Source organism: Narcine bancroftii, chromosome 3, assembly GCF_036971445.1.
Source record: "Narcine bancroftii isolate sNarBan1 chromosome 3, sNarBan1.hap1, whole genome shotgun sequence".
In the NCBI taxonomy this organism is placed as follows: Eukaryota; Metazoa; Chordata; class Chondrichthyes; order Torpediniformes; family Narcinidae; genus Narcine; species Narcine bancroftii.
The window spans coordinates 245,389,114-245,403,096 of NC_091471.1; the positions used below are offsets into that span (position 1 = coordinate 245,389,114).

The window sequence follows — 13,983 nt, forward strand, 5'->3', positions numbered from 1 at the left end:
CGTACAACTCAAACTAATAAACACTTCCAGTTTGTGTCTTTTATCCCCCAAATGTTTACTCAGGAAGAATCCCTTTTCTACGTACTTTGAAATGACTCTCAGAAGGGATCGACCAGTTTTTTCTTTTTTTTATATGTGGTGAGGAGGGGGTTATCTTTTTTTCGGAGTTCAATTTTTTGATTTTATTGCCTTACTCAATGTAACTCTCAATATATGGAAATGTTGAATTAATTTAAAAGGACGATTGTTATATTCAAGGACGATGTTTATTACTCTTTCACCTTCTCTGTACATTATTCTGTTTTTTGTGGAAAATTAATAAAAAGATTTAAAAAGAAAGAAATAGAATTGGAACCCAAACAAAGTCCTCAGTAGAATGATGTCTGCCCCATAATTACCTGCAGGGGTGTGGTGTGATCAATACCCACAAGCAGACTCCAAGCAAGCGATTAAAGGCTTTAATAGCTTGAAATGTCAGGCACATCTTTACGTGCTGCTGGCCGGATCCAAGGCTGGTATGGTGGGATAAGACTAGGCCTATCAGCCTTTATTGGGTATTTTACAGGGAGGGTCAGAGCAGGCCAGCCTGTACGGTGTAGTGAGGTTACCTCCTGCACCACCTTGCTCCACCGTCAGGCGACAAACTGATGACTTTCAACGGGCAAAGGCTTTATCTGTAGTTGCGACGGGGGAAAGGTGAAAATCTGTAGACCACAACTCTTATAATCCAATATGTGTGTTTAATGAGTTGGCAATCTACCTCATTCTTTTGGATCTTTCCTGTTTCTGTGAATCAAACTTCCTAGACTTACATTTTTGGAATGGTTTCCAGAACCTTAGAAGAGTTCATTAGAAGGAAAACTACTGTTGAACAAAAGGGTTCTGCAATTCCTGGAATGTTTTAACACAAAGCTGATGTTGGCTTAGAAACCAGGAAACTGCACTGTGCTTGCCCATGCAAATCTACCCGATAAGATCCTTTGTTCATCATTTCACATTCCAAAGGGTCGAGCATAATCTTTCCTGGGCTGGACATAAAAACACAAAATTGCTGGAAGGACTCAGCAGGTCTTGTAGGAGGTACAAACATACAATGGCAGTGTAGCGTGAATAAAAGCTCTCACAGCTGGAGGGAGAACATATGCTTTTACTAGCCTATAACTGAGGGTAGGTCTTCAGGGTTCAGGTGGGACACCAGGCTTAATGGGGGCGGAGCAAGCCATTAAAGGTAGATGGGGGTGGAGCCAGCCATCAGTATAACACACCATCAATTCACTGCACACAGCGCCTGCCCGACTTTCAGCCAAGATTTTTGAGCAGATCTCAGACCCGCAACCCAGCACTGGACGCAGCGGTGAAGCAGTCGGGATACACATTTGCACATCCATGGGGAACGAGTTGTTCCAATGGCACAGCATTGCAAATCCATGACGGTGATCAGAAAGGATGTCCCCACTCTGCATTCTATCCCCCACCGACAGAAGGGGCGGCGCGGCTGGCGCCTTTACAGCGCCAGCGATTGGGACCAGACCGGGGTTCGAATCCCGGGCTGTCTGTAAGGAGTCTGTACATTCTCCCTGTATCTGTGTAGGTTTTCTCCGGGGGCTCCAGTTGCCTCCCACCATTCAAAATTGTACTGGGGGTGTAGGTTAATGGGGCAGCACAGACTCATGGGCTGAAATGGCCTGTTACTACGTTGTATGGCTAAATAAAATATATATATATATATATGCGGGTGGAGGGAATTACATTCCAAGGATACTGTTGGTGTACACTGCCAGAAAAGATACGCCGCATTGGAACACTGGAAGACACACAGGGATGACTCTCCCTGTCCCACAGCCTCAGTGTTCACAGCCATTTCTGCGGACCAGATGGGCTGTGTAAGCTTTGTTGTGACTGACCTTGAAACAGAAATGGGTCTCCTCCGATGTTGTGGTTTCCCACTGTGCTAAAGTTATGACTGGCCATCACCTCTCACACTGAACTCTTTTCCATCCCTGCACAACTTTCAACACTCTGATCACCAAATTGCTTGCTTTGGTCAAATTGCACAGTACGGAAGCTGAATCAAATTCCTCAGCCCAACGTGCCCAATCCGACCACCTGTGCTGATCCGACATCTACAGTTCTATACGACAGGAGCAGAAATAGGCCATTCAGCCCATCAAGTCTACCCTGCCATTCAATCATGAGTTGATCCGTTCTCCCACTCAGCCCCACTACCCGGCCTTCTTCCCATAACTTTTGATACTGGCTAATCATGAACCTATCAATCTCTGCCTTAAATGCCCCCAATATTTTGACCTCAGCAACTGCATGTGGCAACAAACTCCACAGATTCACTAACCCTCTGGCTAAAGAGATGTCTGCTTCTCTGTTTTAAGTGGACACCCTTCAATCCTGAAGTTGTGCCCTGTATGTGCTCCCACGATGTACATAGAAGTACATATGTGCTGGTCAGGCTGGCCTGTCCCCTGAATCTGTGACTCCTCCCTCCAAGATAATCCCCAAAAAGGCTATTACACCCAAACACCTCCCTCAGTATCTGCCTTGGAACCGGGCCAGCAACATGCAAGCTGACACTTTGTGATTAAAGCCTATTAATCATGATTTCCTGTCTGATTGTGGTTGATGGGGTAGAGCAGCCCCTTTGTCACCATGAGAAACAACCTCTCTCTCTCTCTCTCCACTCTGTCCATGCCCTTCAACTACCTGTGTGAAAATGTTGCCTTTAAATCTCATGCCTTTTATATCTTTCCCCTCTCACTGTAAACCTCCAGTTTTAGATTCCCTCCTCCTGGGGAAAGGATTGTGACCTTTCTGAAACACCTTATGATTTTACAAACCTTCGCTCCAGGGTGAAAAATGCCAGCTTATCCCATCTCTCCATATAACTCAAGCCCTCCAATTCTGGTGACATCCTTGTCAATATTTTCGGCACCCTTAATGACACCCTTCCTGTAGCTGGGTGGCCGGAACTGCACCTCCCGACATCTCGTCCAGCTGTGACACAATGGCACAACTCCTGTTCTCAACACTCTGATGTAGATTTCCCCTGCTCTTATATTTTCCTCTCCTTTTGACTCTTGGTGGCAGGCCAAGCTCTCAGCAGTGCCATGGTACAAACATAGACCTGGAGCGCGGGAATGGGCCCTTTCAGCCCACAAGCCCAATTGCACCCAATTAGCCTACAATGGCCGGTACGTATTGAAGGGTTGGAGGAAACCGGAGCACCCAGAGGAAACCAACGCATATATGGGGAGCACATACCAGCTCCTTACAGACAGTGTTGCATTTGAACCCACGTCGCTGACATTGTGCTAACTGCAAAGTCAACCCTTGGGTTTAAGTACATTGTCCTTTCTTTTACAGGAGCCACGAGACGTATCGCCCCATGCAACAATTACACACATATTTATTGATCTGTATCGTAAAGTTATTGACTATCTCTCTAATGCTACATTAATACTGTTTTATCCGGTGTTCTAATGCAACACCTTGACCAATCCAATAGAGGGTCCAGTTTCAACTTGATACACAGCCCCAGTTCCAAGTGATACGCGGACCTGTTTCAAGTGACACACAACCCTGTTCTATGTGATACACAGACCTGTTTCAAGTGATGTTCTACGTGATATGCAGACCTGTTTCAACATGATACACAAGCCTGGACAGACACAATACATTGCTCTTTTTTTTAATGAGAGACATCATTTGCCTGTATCTCTCCCGGCATCTGCAGTTCCTTATAAATCTGTCCCTTTCTGTGTCTCCTTATCTCTTTTTTTGAGTATTTGTTGGAGTCATCCAGCAACAACTTCACAACTTCTCCTTTCCCTAGCTAAAAAATTCTTTCGCCTCCCTTCAAGATTGGGGATTCACCTTCACTACCTCAGAGGGAAAAGGTTCTGCTCCATTCAACTTACCCTTCCTGCGCCATTATTCTCTCCTCGTGTCCCCATCCCAACTAGCCCTCCATCAACAACCCTCCCTTCCCCTTAAAGCAAACCAACAGTTACAGGATGGAGGAGGGGGAAATTCACAAATTAAAACCTTAACACAGCAAGTAGGCCTTTTGAATGAATAATAAGGTTTCGATCCCCCTGGCCAACTTCATTTAAATTAAGTTGTTAAATGTGTTGGATGTTACGGTTAGTGCAACACTAGTAGAGTGTCACCGTCCCGGGTTTGAAGCTGGCACTGACCGCAAAAGGTTTGTTCATTCTCCCAGTGGGTTTACACTGGGTGCTGTGGTTTAAATTTTTTAAATTTTAAATTTAAACATACAGCACAGTAACAGACCATTTCAGCCCATGAGTACATGCCATCCAATTAACATACACCATCTCCCCCCCCCCCGATACGTTCTGAACGGTGGGAGGAAACCCGAGCCCCTGGGGAAAGCCCACGCAGACACAGGGAGAACATACAAGCTCCTTACTGACAGGGCGGGATTCGTATGCTGATCCCGGTCACTGACACCATAATTGTGTTGCGCTAACCGCTTCGCCAACCTTGCTGCCCCGTCGTGGAGTTGATTGGGCAGCACAGAGGTGCAGTGCTGGTGTGTCACAGTTCCTATGACCCCCCCGGTTCAATTCCAACCTCAGGTTCTTCTGCGTGGAGCGTATATGTTTTCCCTTTGACCATAAAATTTCCCTTGGGAGCTCCTGTTTCCTCCTACAGTCCAGATCTGGGCTGTATGATGGTTGAAAGGGGTCACTATCAACCAGCCCAAGTAGCGCTGAGTAGCAGGCAAACAGATGGGCATTAGACTTTTGGGAGAAGTAATTATTGCTGATGTGGACTTCCAGTAGAATCCAACACAAATGTTCCAACCCTAGCCAATAAGAATATTAGTGATTGGGCTGTCCCAAGGGAGTAACTTGGAGAAGGCGAGAGACTGGATTCGCATTGTCTCCAATATAGAATGAATGGCCCAAGTGAGGCATTTCAGGGTATTGCAAGAGCGAAATGGATTGGTAAAAAGCAAATGGGATTGTAAGAGAGAATAAGATTGGTAAAACCATTTCACCTCATGAGAGAATTCAGAGTGTGAGAGCTTGATATTAACACTGGAGTCAAGCATTTGTAACATGATACCAGCAGACACTGCTTCATACAGAAGACAGTTAGCAGAGGGACGGATCTCTCTCCCTCAATAAGTTACAAGGGTTATCTTTACATCAAGTAAAAACACACAGAAATGCTGGAGGATCTCAGCCGGCCTCGCACCGTCTATAGGAGGTAACGATATATGACTGACGTTTCAGGCCTGAGCCCTTCTTCAAGGAATAAGCACGGATCAGAAGACAAGGTTGGCCGGCAAGTGGGAAGTGGGTGGGGGGGTGGGGGGTGGCCAGGCCAACAAAAGGTGTCAATTAGATATGATAAGAGGCGAGGTAAGAAATTGATTTGGGCTCTATCTTCTTCCCCCTGTTGCCTTTCCCCTCCCCCCCGTCTCCTTTCATAGAGCCCAAATCAATTTCTTAACAAAAACAGGAGAAGTGGATGTTAATCCCATCCGGTTGGAGAGAGCCCAGATGGAAGATGACGTGCTGTTTCTCCAATTTGCGGCTGATCTGGGTCTGGCAGTGCACGAGACCATGTCAGCAAGGGAATGGGACGGGGAATTGAAATGGGGGGGGGCCACTGGGAGATCCATGCTATTGTGGGGGACAGAGCCGAGGTGCTCAATGAAGAGATCTCCCAGTCTGCACCAGGCTTCCCAATGTGGAGAAGGCCACTATCTCCTAAGATATAGAGACCTTTATCACTTGAGGATGCTATGAGTTCCCCTAGCATTTCTGCACCTTTGCATTTAGGTGGCAGGGTGGGTGGGGTTTGGAATTCAATGAGAGAAAGCACAAAGATCAACTTTGATACAATCGATCAAGAAAACGGGTTTAAGGGGCTGATGCTCTCTTTTTCTTTCTTGAAGTTGAAGTTGAAACACACTGCTGGAATTGAAGAAGCAATATAAGGCAGAGCTTTAGGAGTTAGAAAAACGTTCAGAAAAATCCAACGGAAGAGAATAAGATACAATTATCTAATTTGAAACTTATACAAAGCAAACTTATAACTATGAGAGATTGATTCTGAGATCAAAGCAGCTGTTATTATGACTTAGGGGAAAGGGCACATAAGGTACTGGCTTGGCAGTTGAAGACTGAACCAGTCTCTCGAACAATTAATGCAATACGAGGAAATTCAGATATTACCTATAAACCACAGGAGATTAATGAGGAATTTTGTGCTTTTTTAAATCGGGATTTGAAGGGACTGCAGATACCAAACAGATTGACTTGTTTTTGTCAAAACTAAATTTGCCCTCATTGGACAAGAATGATATAAAATTATTGGATAATCCATTTACGGATTTTGAACTTAAAGAGGCATTTATAATCTATGCTGAGTGGAAAATCACCTGGGGAGGATGGGTTTACGATAGAGTTTTATAAAAAATTTCATGATTTGTTGTTCCTGGTGTACCTGGATGTACTTAAACAGGCTACAGATACAGGTTTGTTTCCTGAGTCATTTTCAAGAGCATTGATAACAGTTATACCAAAGAAAGATAGAGATCCATTAAAGGTAGCATCGTATAGACCTAAAAAAAACACACACAATACTGGAAAATCTCAGCAGGTCAAACAGTAGCAAAGATGCATCATCAACATTTCGGCCTTAAGCCCTGCCTCAAGGTACACTGATGAAGATATATACTGATAAAGGCTCAAGCCCGAAACATTGGTGATGTATCTTTATCTCCGCTCTATAAAGGGTTAGATCTGCTGAGTTTCTCCAGGATTGTGTTTTTACTTCAGCTACTGTGTCTGCAGACGTTTATGTTTTAAAGGTTCGATTATTGTCACGTAGTACTACATTTAGAATGTAACAAACATGAAATTCTCTAACTTTGTCTACTGTAAGGCCAATCCGATCTACTCAATTGGTTTAACTCTCTGAAGCATTAGCTGGGGTTAGGTTGTCAACATGCTACGCTCTGAGGGGAATATCCCCAACTCTGGGCCGGTGAGCCTGAGGAGAGAAAACCTCGGGGTGGGGGTGGAGGAGGAGGGGGGTGGGGGGAGAGGCTGGAACCCACCTGAGACATCTGCGGCCGGAGGTTGATTTCCTTGAGGTTGATGGAGTGCGGCTGAAGGTTGTTGAGGAGCTGACAGAGGAGGACCCCGTCCCTCAGCGCCCAGACGAGGTCGCAGACTTGAGCACTCTCCCATGTCACCCGGTGGTTTGGAGGAAGCACCTTGCAGTCGATCAACCAGTTGGCACATTGTCTCCAGTGCTCCATCTCCCACTGCCAGGAGCTGGGGGAGTTTAAAACGACAGGAGTTGGAGAGAAATCTGCTCAACCAAAGCCAGAGGACCCCAGTCACCTGCTCATTGCACTTCTGCTCCTTCCTCCAGCGAGAGCAGCCGATTACCAAATCACCAGTTCCTTCCTCTTCTGAAACTTGAATAAAGCCTCACTTATATGGCTGCAAAGCACTTTGGGACTTGTAGTCTGTACATCACTATTGAACATCAACTTCCAGAGGGCTTTGCAAACAATGGGGCTGATTCATACAGCATCCAGTGAGCAGTTGGCACCCAGGCTCTTTCAAGCTATTCCTTGCTCACCTGTTTCCTCCTTCGCTCCCTCCCTCCTTGCCCCATTCCCGAAGCTTTAAGCAACACCAATTAAATGAAAGATTGCATTTTTCAAAAATGGTGCGTTCCACCCGCCACCCTCCCCCCCCCACAGGTCCGACGCCTCCGCCGTCCTCCTGGTCCGACAGTGCCGCCACCCCCGAGTCTGACGCCATGGCCACCCCACGTCCCGGCCTGCCGCCACCCACAACCCCCCCCTACCCCCCCCCCCCCATCTGGTGCGACGCCATCACCTGTGTATAGTCGCGGTGCCTTTTTTAAATCTGCTTGTTTCCCCTATAGAACCTGGTACTAGCTCCTCTCAAAGTGAAGCCCATTGAAGGTCCTTCTGGTCAGTGAGAGGACCCAGCTGCCAGGCATGTGCACAGCAAGATCCCACAAGCTGCAAGGCTAAAGGGACAAAATCTAGGTTAAATGTTGGCCGGGACATTTTGGATCAGGATAAGGGAGGGGGTATTCTATTCAGCCCCCCTCCTCAACCTATGAGCCTCTTGTGGCATCCAGTAACGACCTGTGACCAGTTAGAGGCACTGAAGCTGCAGCCTCTCAGCTCAAATAGCCCAGGTTCGATCCTGATGTCTGCCACTGTCTGTGTGGCGTTTGCACAGTTTTTTTTCCCTTTCCGAGACACAGCATGGCCTGCAGCACCCAAATACACTGATTAACCTACAAACCTCCATACGTTTTTGAACGATAGGAGGAAACCAGAGCTCTTGGAGGAAACCCACGAGGCTCACGGGGAGAACGTACAAACTCCTTACAGACAGCGCGCGATTCGAAACCTGGTTCCGATCACTGGCGCCGTAAAGGCGTTGCCCTAACTTTTGGACTCTATTCATTGGAGTATAGAAGAATGAGAGGGGATCTCATAAAACATTTTGAATGTTGAAAGGATTAGACAGAATCGATGTGAATAAGATGGTGGATGAATCCAGGACAAGAGGGCACAGACTTAGAATTTAAATCAGAGATAAGGAAAAATTTCTTTAGCTAGAGGGTCGTGGATTTGTGGAATTTGTTGCCATATTCAGCTGTGAAGGCCTGATCATTGGGGGAATTTAAGGAGGAGATTGACAGGTCTCTAATTAGACAGAGTATGGGGAAAAGGCCGGAATTTGGAACTAGATGTGAGAACGGTTTAGCTCAGGGTGGAGTTGTGGAGCAGATTTGATGGGCCAAATGGCCTACCTCTAATCCTTTATCTTGCGATCTTGCAACCGCTACGCCAACTGTTGTACTCATTCCCCACTCTCTCCTCCCCCACTTTTTCATAGGGGCTCAGGCCCGGAACATTCCTCGTATCCCTTTGCTTCCTATAGGCTCTGCTTGCCCTGTCGTTTTCCTCCAGCACCCTTGGGTGCTGCATTCCTGCCTGATCTCAATTCCGCTTGTGGGGCTTTGGTTATAGACTCATTCAAAAGATCCAGATCTGGCTGGTCAGCAGACCACTGGGAGCTTCTCCCCATTTAATGTTGCAAGGACAGACTATCGCGCCTTGCAAAAAGATTGCCAAACCTCCCAAATTGTTAGCTGTTCTCCAAGGTTTAATGCTCCTGGCATTGTTAAGAGCAAAGTTATCAGTAGGTGTGCGTAAATATGTCGTTTTAAAAATCATCTTTGCTAACCAGTCACGATTTTTTGGAGATGGCAAGTGACTGCAAACAGGAACCAAGGGGGAGAGATAAGAGGGTCTTAAATTGAGAAGGTCTCGATTAAACGTTTTGGCCCAGAACTTGGGGTCCAAATCCACAGAACTCTCAAGGTTGCCACGCAAGTCGATAAGAAGGGTCGCTGGAGTTTGGGTGCATTTGCATAGCTGCCACCATCTATGAATGCTTGTACTCTGCAGCCCCCTAGTGGCGTCCTGAAAAATATAAACCATAGCTGGCACCTTTGCACTGACAAATGAATTGGTTCATTCAGCACTGGCTTCACCTCTCCCTGGAGCAGCTAGGTTGAGCAAGAGTTCCAATCTCACCGCACGTGCAGTAAAGTTATAGCGTCCAGGGTTTTCGCAAATGTTAGTTTTGATTTTAATGAGTAAATTTGAGCCGTGCAAGTAGTTCAGGTAAGTGTGTTCCCCCTTGGAAGCATGCAAGGTTCAAATGAGTGTGGGGCTGGGGTATATTTTACCCCCAATGGGGAACCCAGAGTGGAGCAGAATTGTCTAAGGTTAGGGGCAACACCTTTACAGCACCAGCAATCGGGACCGGACCGGGATTCGAATCCTACATTGCCTGTAAGGAGTTTGTATCTTGTCCCGGTGTCTGCGTGGGTTTTCGCCAGGGTCTCCAGTTCCCAAAAACAAACCAGGGTATTGAAGGTTAATGGGGTGTAAATTGCGGTGTGGGGGGGTGTGGGCACGTACTTGTGGGGCAGTTACCGTGCTGTATGTCTAAATTTAAAATTTAAAGGCATGCCTGCCAGGCAGAAATGAGGAGACCTTTCTTCACATGACTCTCTACCCCAGACAATTCACCACATTCTTTATTGTCACATAATTTTCAAAAAAATGTCATTTGCACGATATAGGTCAACTTTTGCCTGCCATAAAGGCCAACAAAGTGTCACCATGAGCATTGCCCCGCATCCCTAACAATAAGCAAAAGGGAGTCCCTTCAGAGTCACTGAGAGTCCATGAGTTGGCCTCCAGCACTCCCGCTGCCCCTGCAGCCACACAGACCCCTGCTCGATCCAACAGCCGCCCAAGCTCCAGATCCAATCCTCCAATACGATCAAGAAGCCCTCAGTGCCCGAGGCCCTTTAGGAGCCCTTCTTGCCCTCAGCACCCCCTCGAATCCCAATTCTAATACTTGGTTCTCATGACCCAGCCACCTGTGTGGGTCCTTCGACCTCAAGTCACCAGCAGCCCACGGCCTGTGCGGGTCCTTCAGCCATGGAGCCCCTCACTGGCTCACTGCAGTGGTCACCTTCCTTGTAGGGCCGTCTTCTTCTCAACTGGGAGTGGAGAGGAGGGGGCAGTTCTCTCCATTTCTCCTCCCCTGGGGTCTGCAAACCTCTTGATACTCTGCCCAGCACAGCTTCCACCATCTTGGGGCACACACCTCTGTGGTTACAGGATATTTAAAAAAAACAGTCAGTTCCTCTAACAGGCTGTTCAAAGCTTGTACAGAAGCAGCAACATCGGAATCAGGCAGTAGGACCCGGTGGAGCTGCGCTTTGTCACTGCTCTGTGCTCTACCAGGTCCACACCAACATTAGCGTAGCCATTCCACATTTCCTTATATTTTTTATTTAGACCTACAGCCCGGTAACTGGTCATTTTGGCCCACAAGTCTGTGACGCCAAACTTACACCCCATTAACCTACACCCCCGGTACATTTTGAATGGTGGGAGGAAACCAGAACCCTCGGGGGGACATAGGGAGAATGTACAAATGCCTTACAGACATCGTGGGATTCGAACCTCGGTATGGTCATGGTCGCTGTAAAGGCGTTGCGCTAACCACTACTCCAACCGTGCCGTCATAGTAGGAGGCAATTTGGCCCAACGTGCTAAAAATCCAATCCCATTTCCCCTCTAATTTTCATTCACTCATGGAAAATATGAGCCAGAGAAGCCCCTAGCCCATTCAGCCCCTAGAGCCTACCCCACAATTCAATACATCCAACATGAACTCAGTCCCTGCTCTCTCTCTCTCTCTCTCTCTCTCTCTCTCTCTCTCTCTCTCTCTCTCTCTCTCTCTCTCTCTCTCTACACCTCTTAACCCCTTTGAGCCACATTCAACTCCCTCCTGAATACTTCTAATGAACTCTTTCCCCCCCACCCCCCCACACCCCCCAACAACTTTTCATGGTGAGGAATTCCACAAGTCCACAACTCTCTGAGTGCAAAAGTTTCTCAACTCAGCCTTAAGTGGCTGATCTTTTACCCCTTGTTCCCCAACATCCCGAACATTCTTCCTGCATCTAACCTGTCTTGTCCTGTCAGCATCCAATGAGATCTTCTTTCATTCTTCTCCATTCCAATGACTATAACCAGGTTGTCATTACTGCTGGTGTTTTTATCGTTGCTTAATTCTGTCAAATTTTCTGGTGTTTTAGTTACAATATTGGTTAGTTCAGTTTATTTTTTTGATTTATACAGCACATTTAAAACAACTCGCATTGACCAAAGTGCTGATCACTCAAGGCAACTATTTAAAGTCCAGAATAAAACGTGAGGTTAGAACACAAGGTAACAATCAGTGCATCTTCAATCTGGATTTAAAGGAGTTAAAGAAAGGGGCCGATTTGATAGAAGGAGGAATATTGTTCCACACTTTGGGGGCTGCAATAGCGAGGGCACGATCTCCTCTGAGTTTACGATTGGAGCGCAGAAAAGCCAAGCGCCTGAGTTAGCCGACCTGAGGGGGCTTGAAGTGGAATTAGGAGATCCGTGGTAAAGGCAATAGCGCCTTTGGAAGACTACACAAAAGAGTCTGGAAAAACAACCAACTGAAAAACCTCACAAAGATTAGCGTGTACAGAGCCGTTGTCATACCCACACTCCTGTTCGGCTCCGAATCATGGGTTCTCTAACGGCATCACCTACGGCTCCTAGAATGCTTCCACCAGCGTTGTCTCCACTCCATCCTCAACATTCATTGGAGCGACTTTATCCCTAACATTGAAGTACTCGAGATGACAGATGCCGACAGCATCGAATCCACGCTGCTGAAGATCCAACTGCGCTGGGCAGGTCATGTCTCCAGAATGGAGGTCCATCACCTTCCCAAGATCGTGTTATATGGCGAGCTCTCCACTGGCCACCGTGACAGAGGTGCACCAAAGAAGAGGTACAAGGACTGCCTAAAGAAATCTCTTGGTGCCTGCCACATTGACCACCGCCAGTGGGCTGATATCGCCTCCATCCGTGCATCTTGGTGCCTCACAGTTCGGCGGCAGCAACCTCCTTTGAAGAAGACCGTAGAGCCCACCTCAGTGACAAAAGACAAAGGAGGAAAAACCCAACACCCAACCCCAACCAACCAATTTTCCCCTGCAACCACTGCAACCGTGTCTGCCTGTCCCACATCGGACTTGTCAGCCACAAACGAACCTGCAATTGACGTGGACATTACCCCTCCATAAATCTTCGTCCGCAAAGCCAAGCCAAAGAAAGAAAGAGAAGGTATAAGAGGAGGGGGGCGAGCCCATTATAAGGGCTTTATAGACAAACAGGATAACTTTAAAATCCATGGCAGCCAATGGAGGGAGGTCCTTCTTCTTGGCATCTGTCAGGAGCCTGGTTGTAGCATTCTGATCCAGTTGCAGACAGGATAGTGAAGACTGACTAATCCCAGTATATAGAGTTAGGATAGTCTAAACGGGAGACGATAAGGGGATGGATAACTTTCTCAAGATCTTTAAATGAAAGGAATGATTTGCTCTTGGCAATAGTGCTGGGAAGAGTTAGCTTTTACCACTGCATTAACTTGTCGAACTTGAATCAAATATCACACCAAGGGATATGACGTGGGATTTAATGAAGGTGGATAAGTTACCAATACTATTGGAGATCATTTTGATAGAATTAGGGGGACCAAGCAGGATAACCTCAAATTTCCCTTCATCATATTGTGGCAATGAGCATTTGTTTTCTTACCGAACTTTCACTTTCAGCATGTGAAACTATGTCGACGTAAATACATTTAGGTGTATGATATTGTCATTTTAATTTTGCTCGTTGCTTATCTCACTACGATTGCCGTTACATTCAGTGATGGACGGGAATTACAATTTACAATTACCTTTAGTACAAAAAACATTACTAAGGATTCTGTACGGCCTGGTATGGGGAGGGTGGTGGTGACACCATGAGTTACCGCAACCCTAGTGATGACAGTGTACACCCTGATTGATTTCATCGCACTGAAGTCACGTATCCGGGAACTCAAATCAGTCATTTTGCTCTGACTATCCCCCCATGCCCCCCCACCCCCGACTTATTGAAATATTGCCCTCTTATTTTAATAAAGAACCCCCCCCCCCCACACCCCATCCTGAAACCCGCTGACTGACCATTTCGACCCACGGATGCTGCCCCGAGGCCTTCCAGCAGCTCCCTGTTCACTCGAGATCCCAGTGCCCGCAGTTCCTGTGCTTCACCATGAAGCCTTTATTTGGAGTTCGTGTATTCAGGACTTCAGTGACGCTCCGTACAGTTTGGCACTCTGCACAGGAGGGCTTCCTCAAATCTTGCACAGTCATTTCTAGATCATTGATCCATGAGCTACCTCAGATTAAGTAAATGAGTGTCAGGACTTTGGAATTCTGCACTGTCACTGCGTAGTGTTAGATTACGCA

General features: G+C 46.9%; 1 protein-coding gene across 4 annotated transcripts in view; it reads right to left on the bottom strand.

The window, feature by feature from the left end:
- Positions 1-13,911, bottom strand: part of LOC138758442 (proto-oncogene vav-like) — a 111,246-nt gene extending 97,335 nt beyond the window's left edge. Inside the window, exons 1-2 of one of the 4 annotated variants that reach the window (XM_069927355.1) lie at positions 13,699-13,911; positions 7,112-7,331 (exon numbers count right to left, since the gene is read on the bottom strand). In XM_069927355.1, coding sequence (XP_069783456.1) covers positions 7,112-7,315 — 204 coding nt within the window. In that variant the 5' untranslated portion in view covers positions 7,316-7,331; positions 13,699-13,911. Of the gene's footprint in view, positions 1-7,111; positions 7,460-13,698 lie in introns of those variants that run through there. The other 3 variants (XM_069927356.1, XM_069927354.1, XM_069927359.1) reach the window with 3 other exon arrangements.
- Positions 13,912-13,983: the final 72 nt, after the last annotated feature.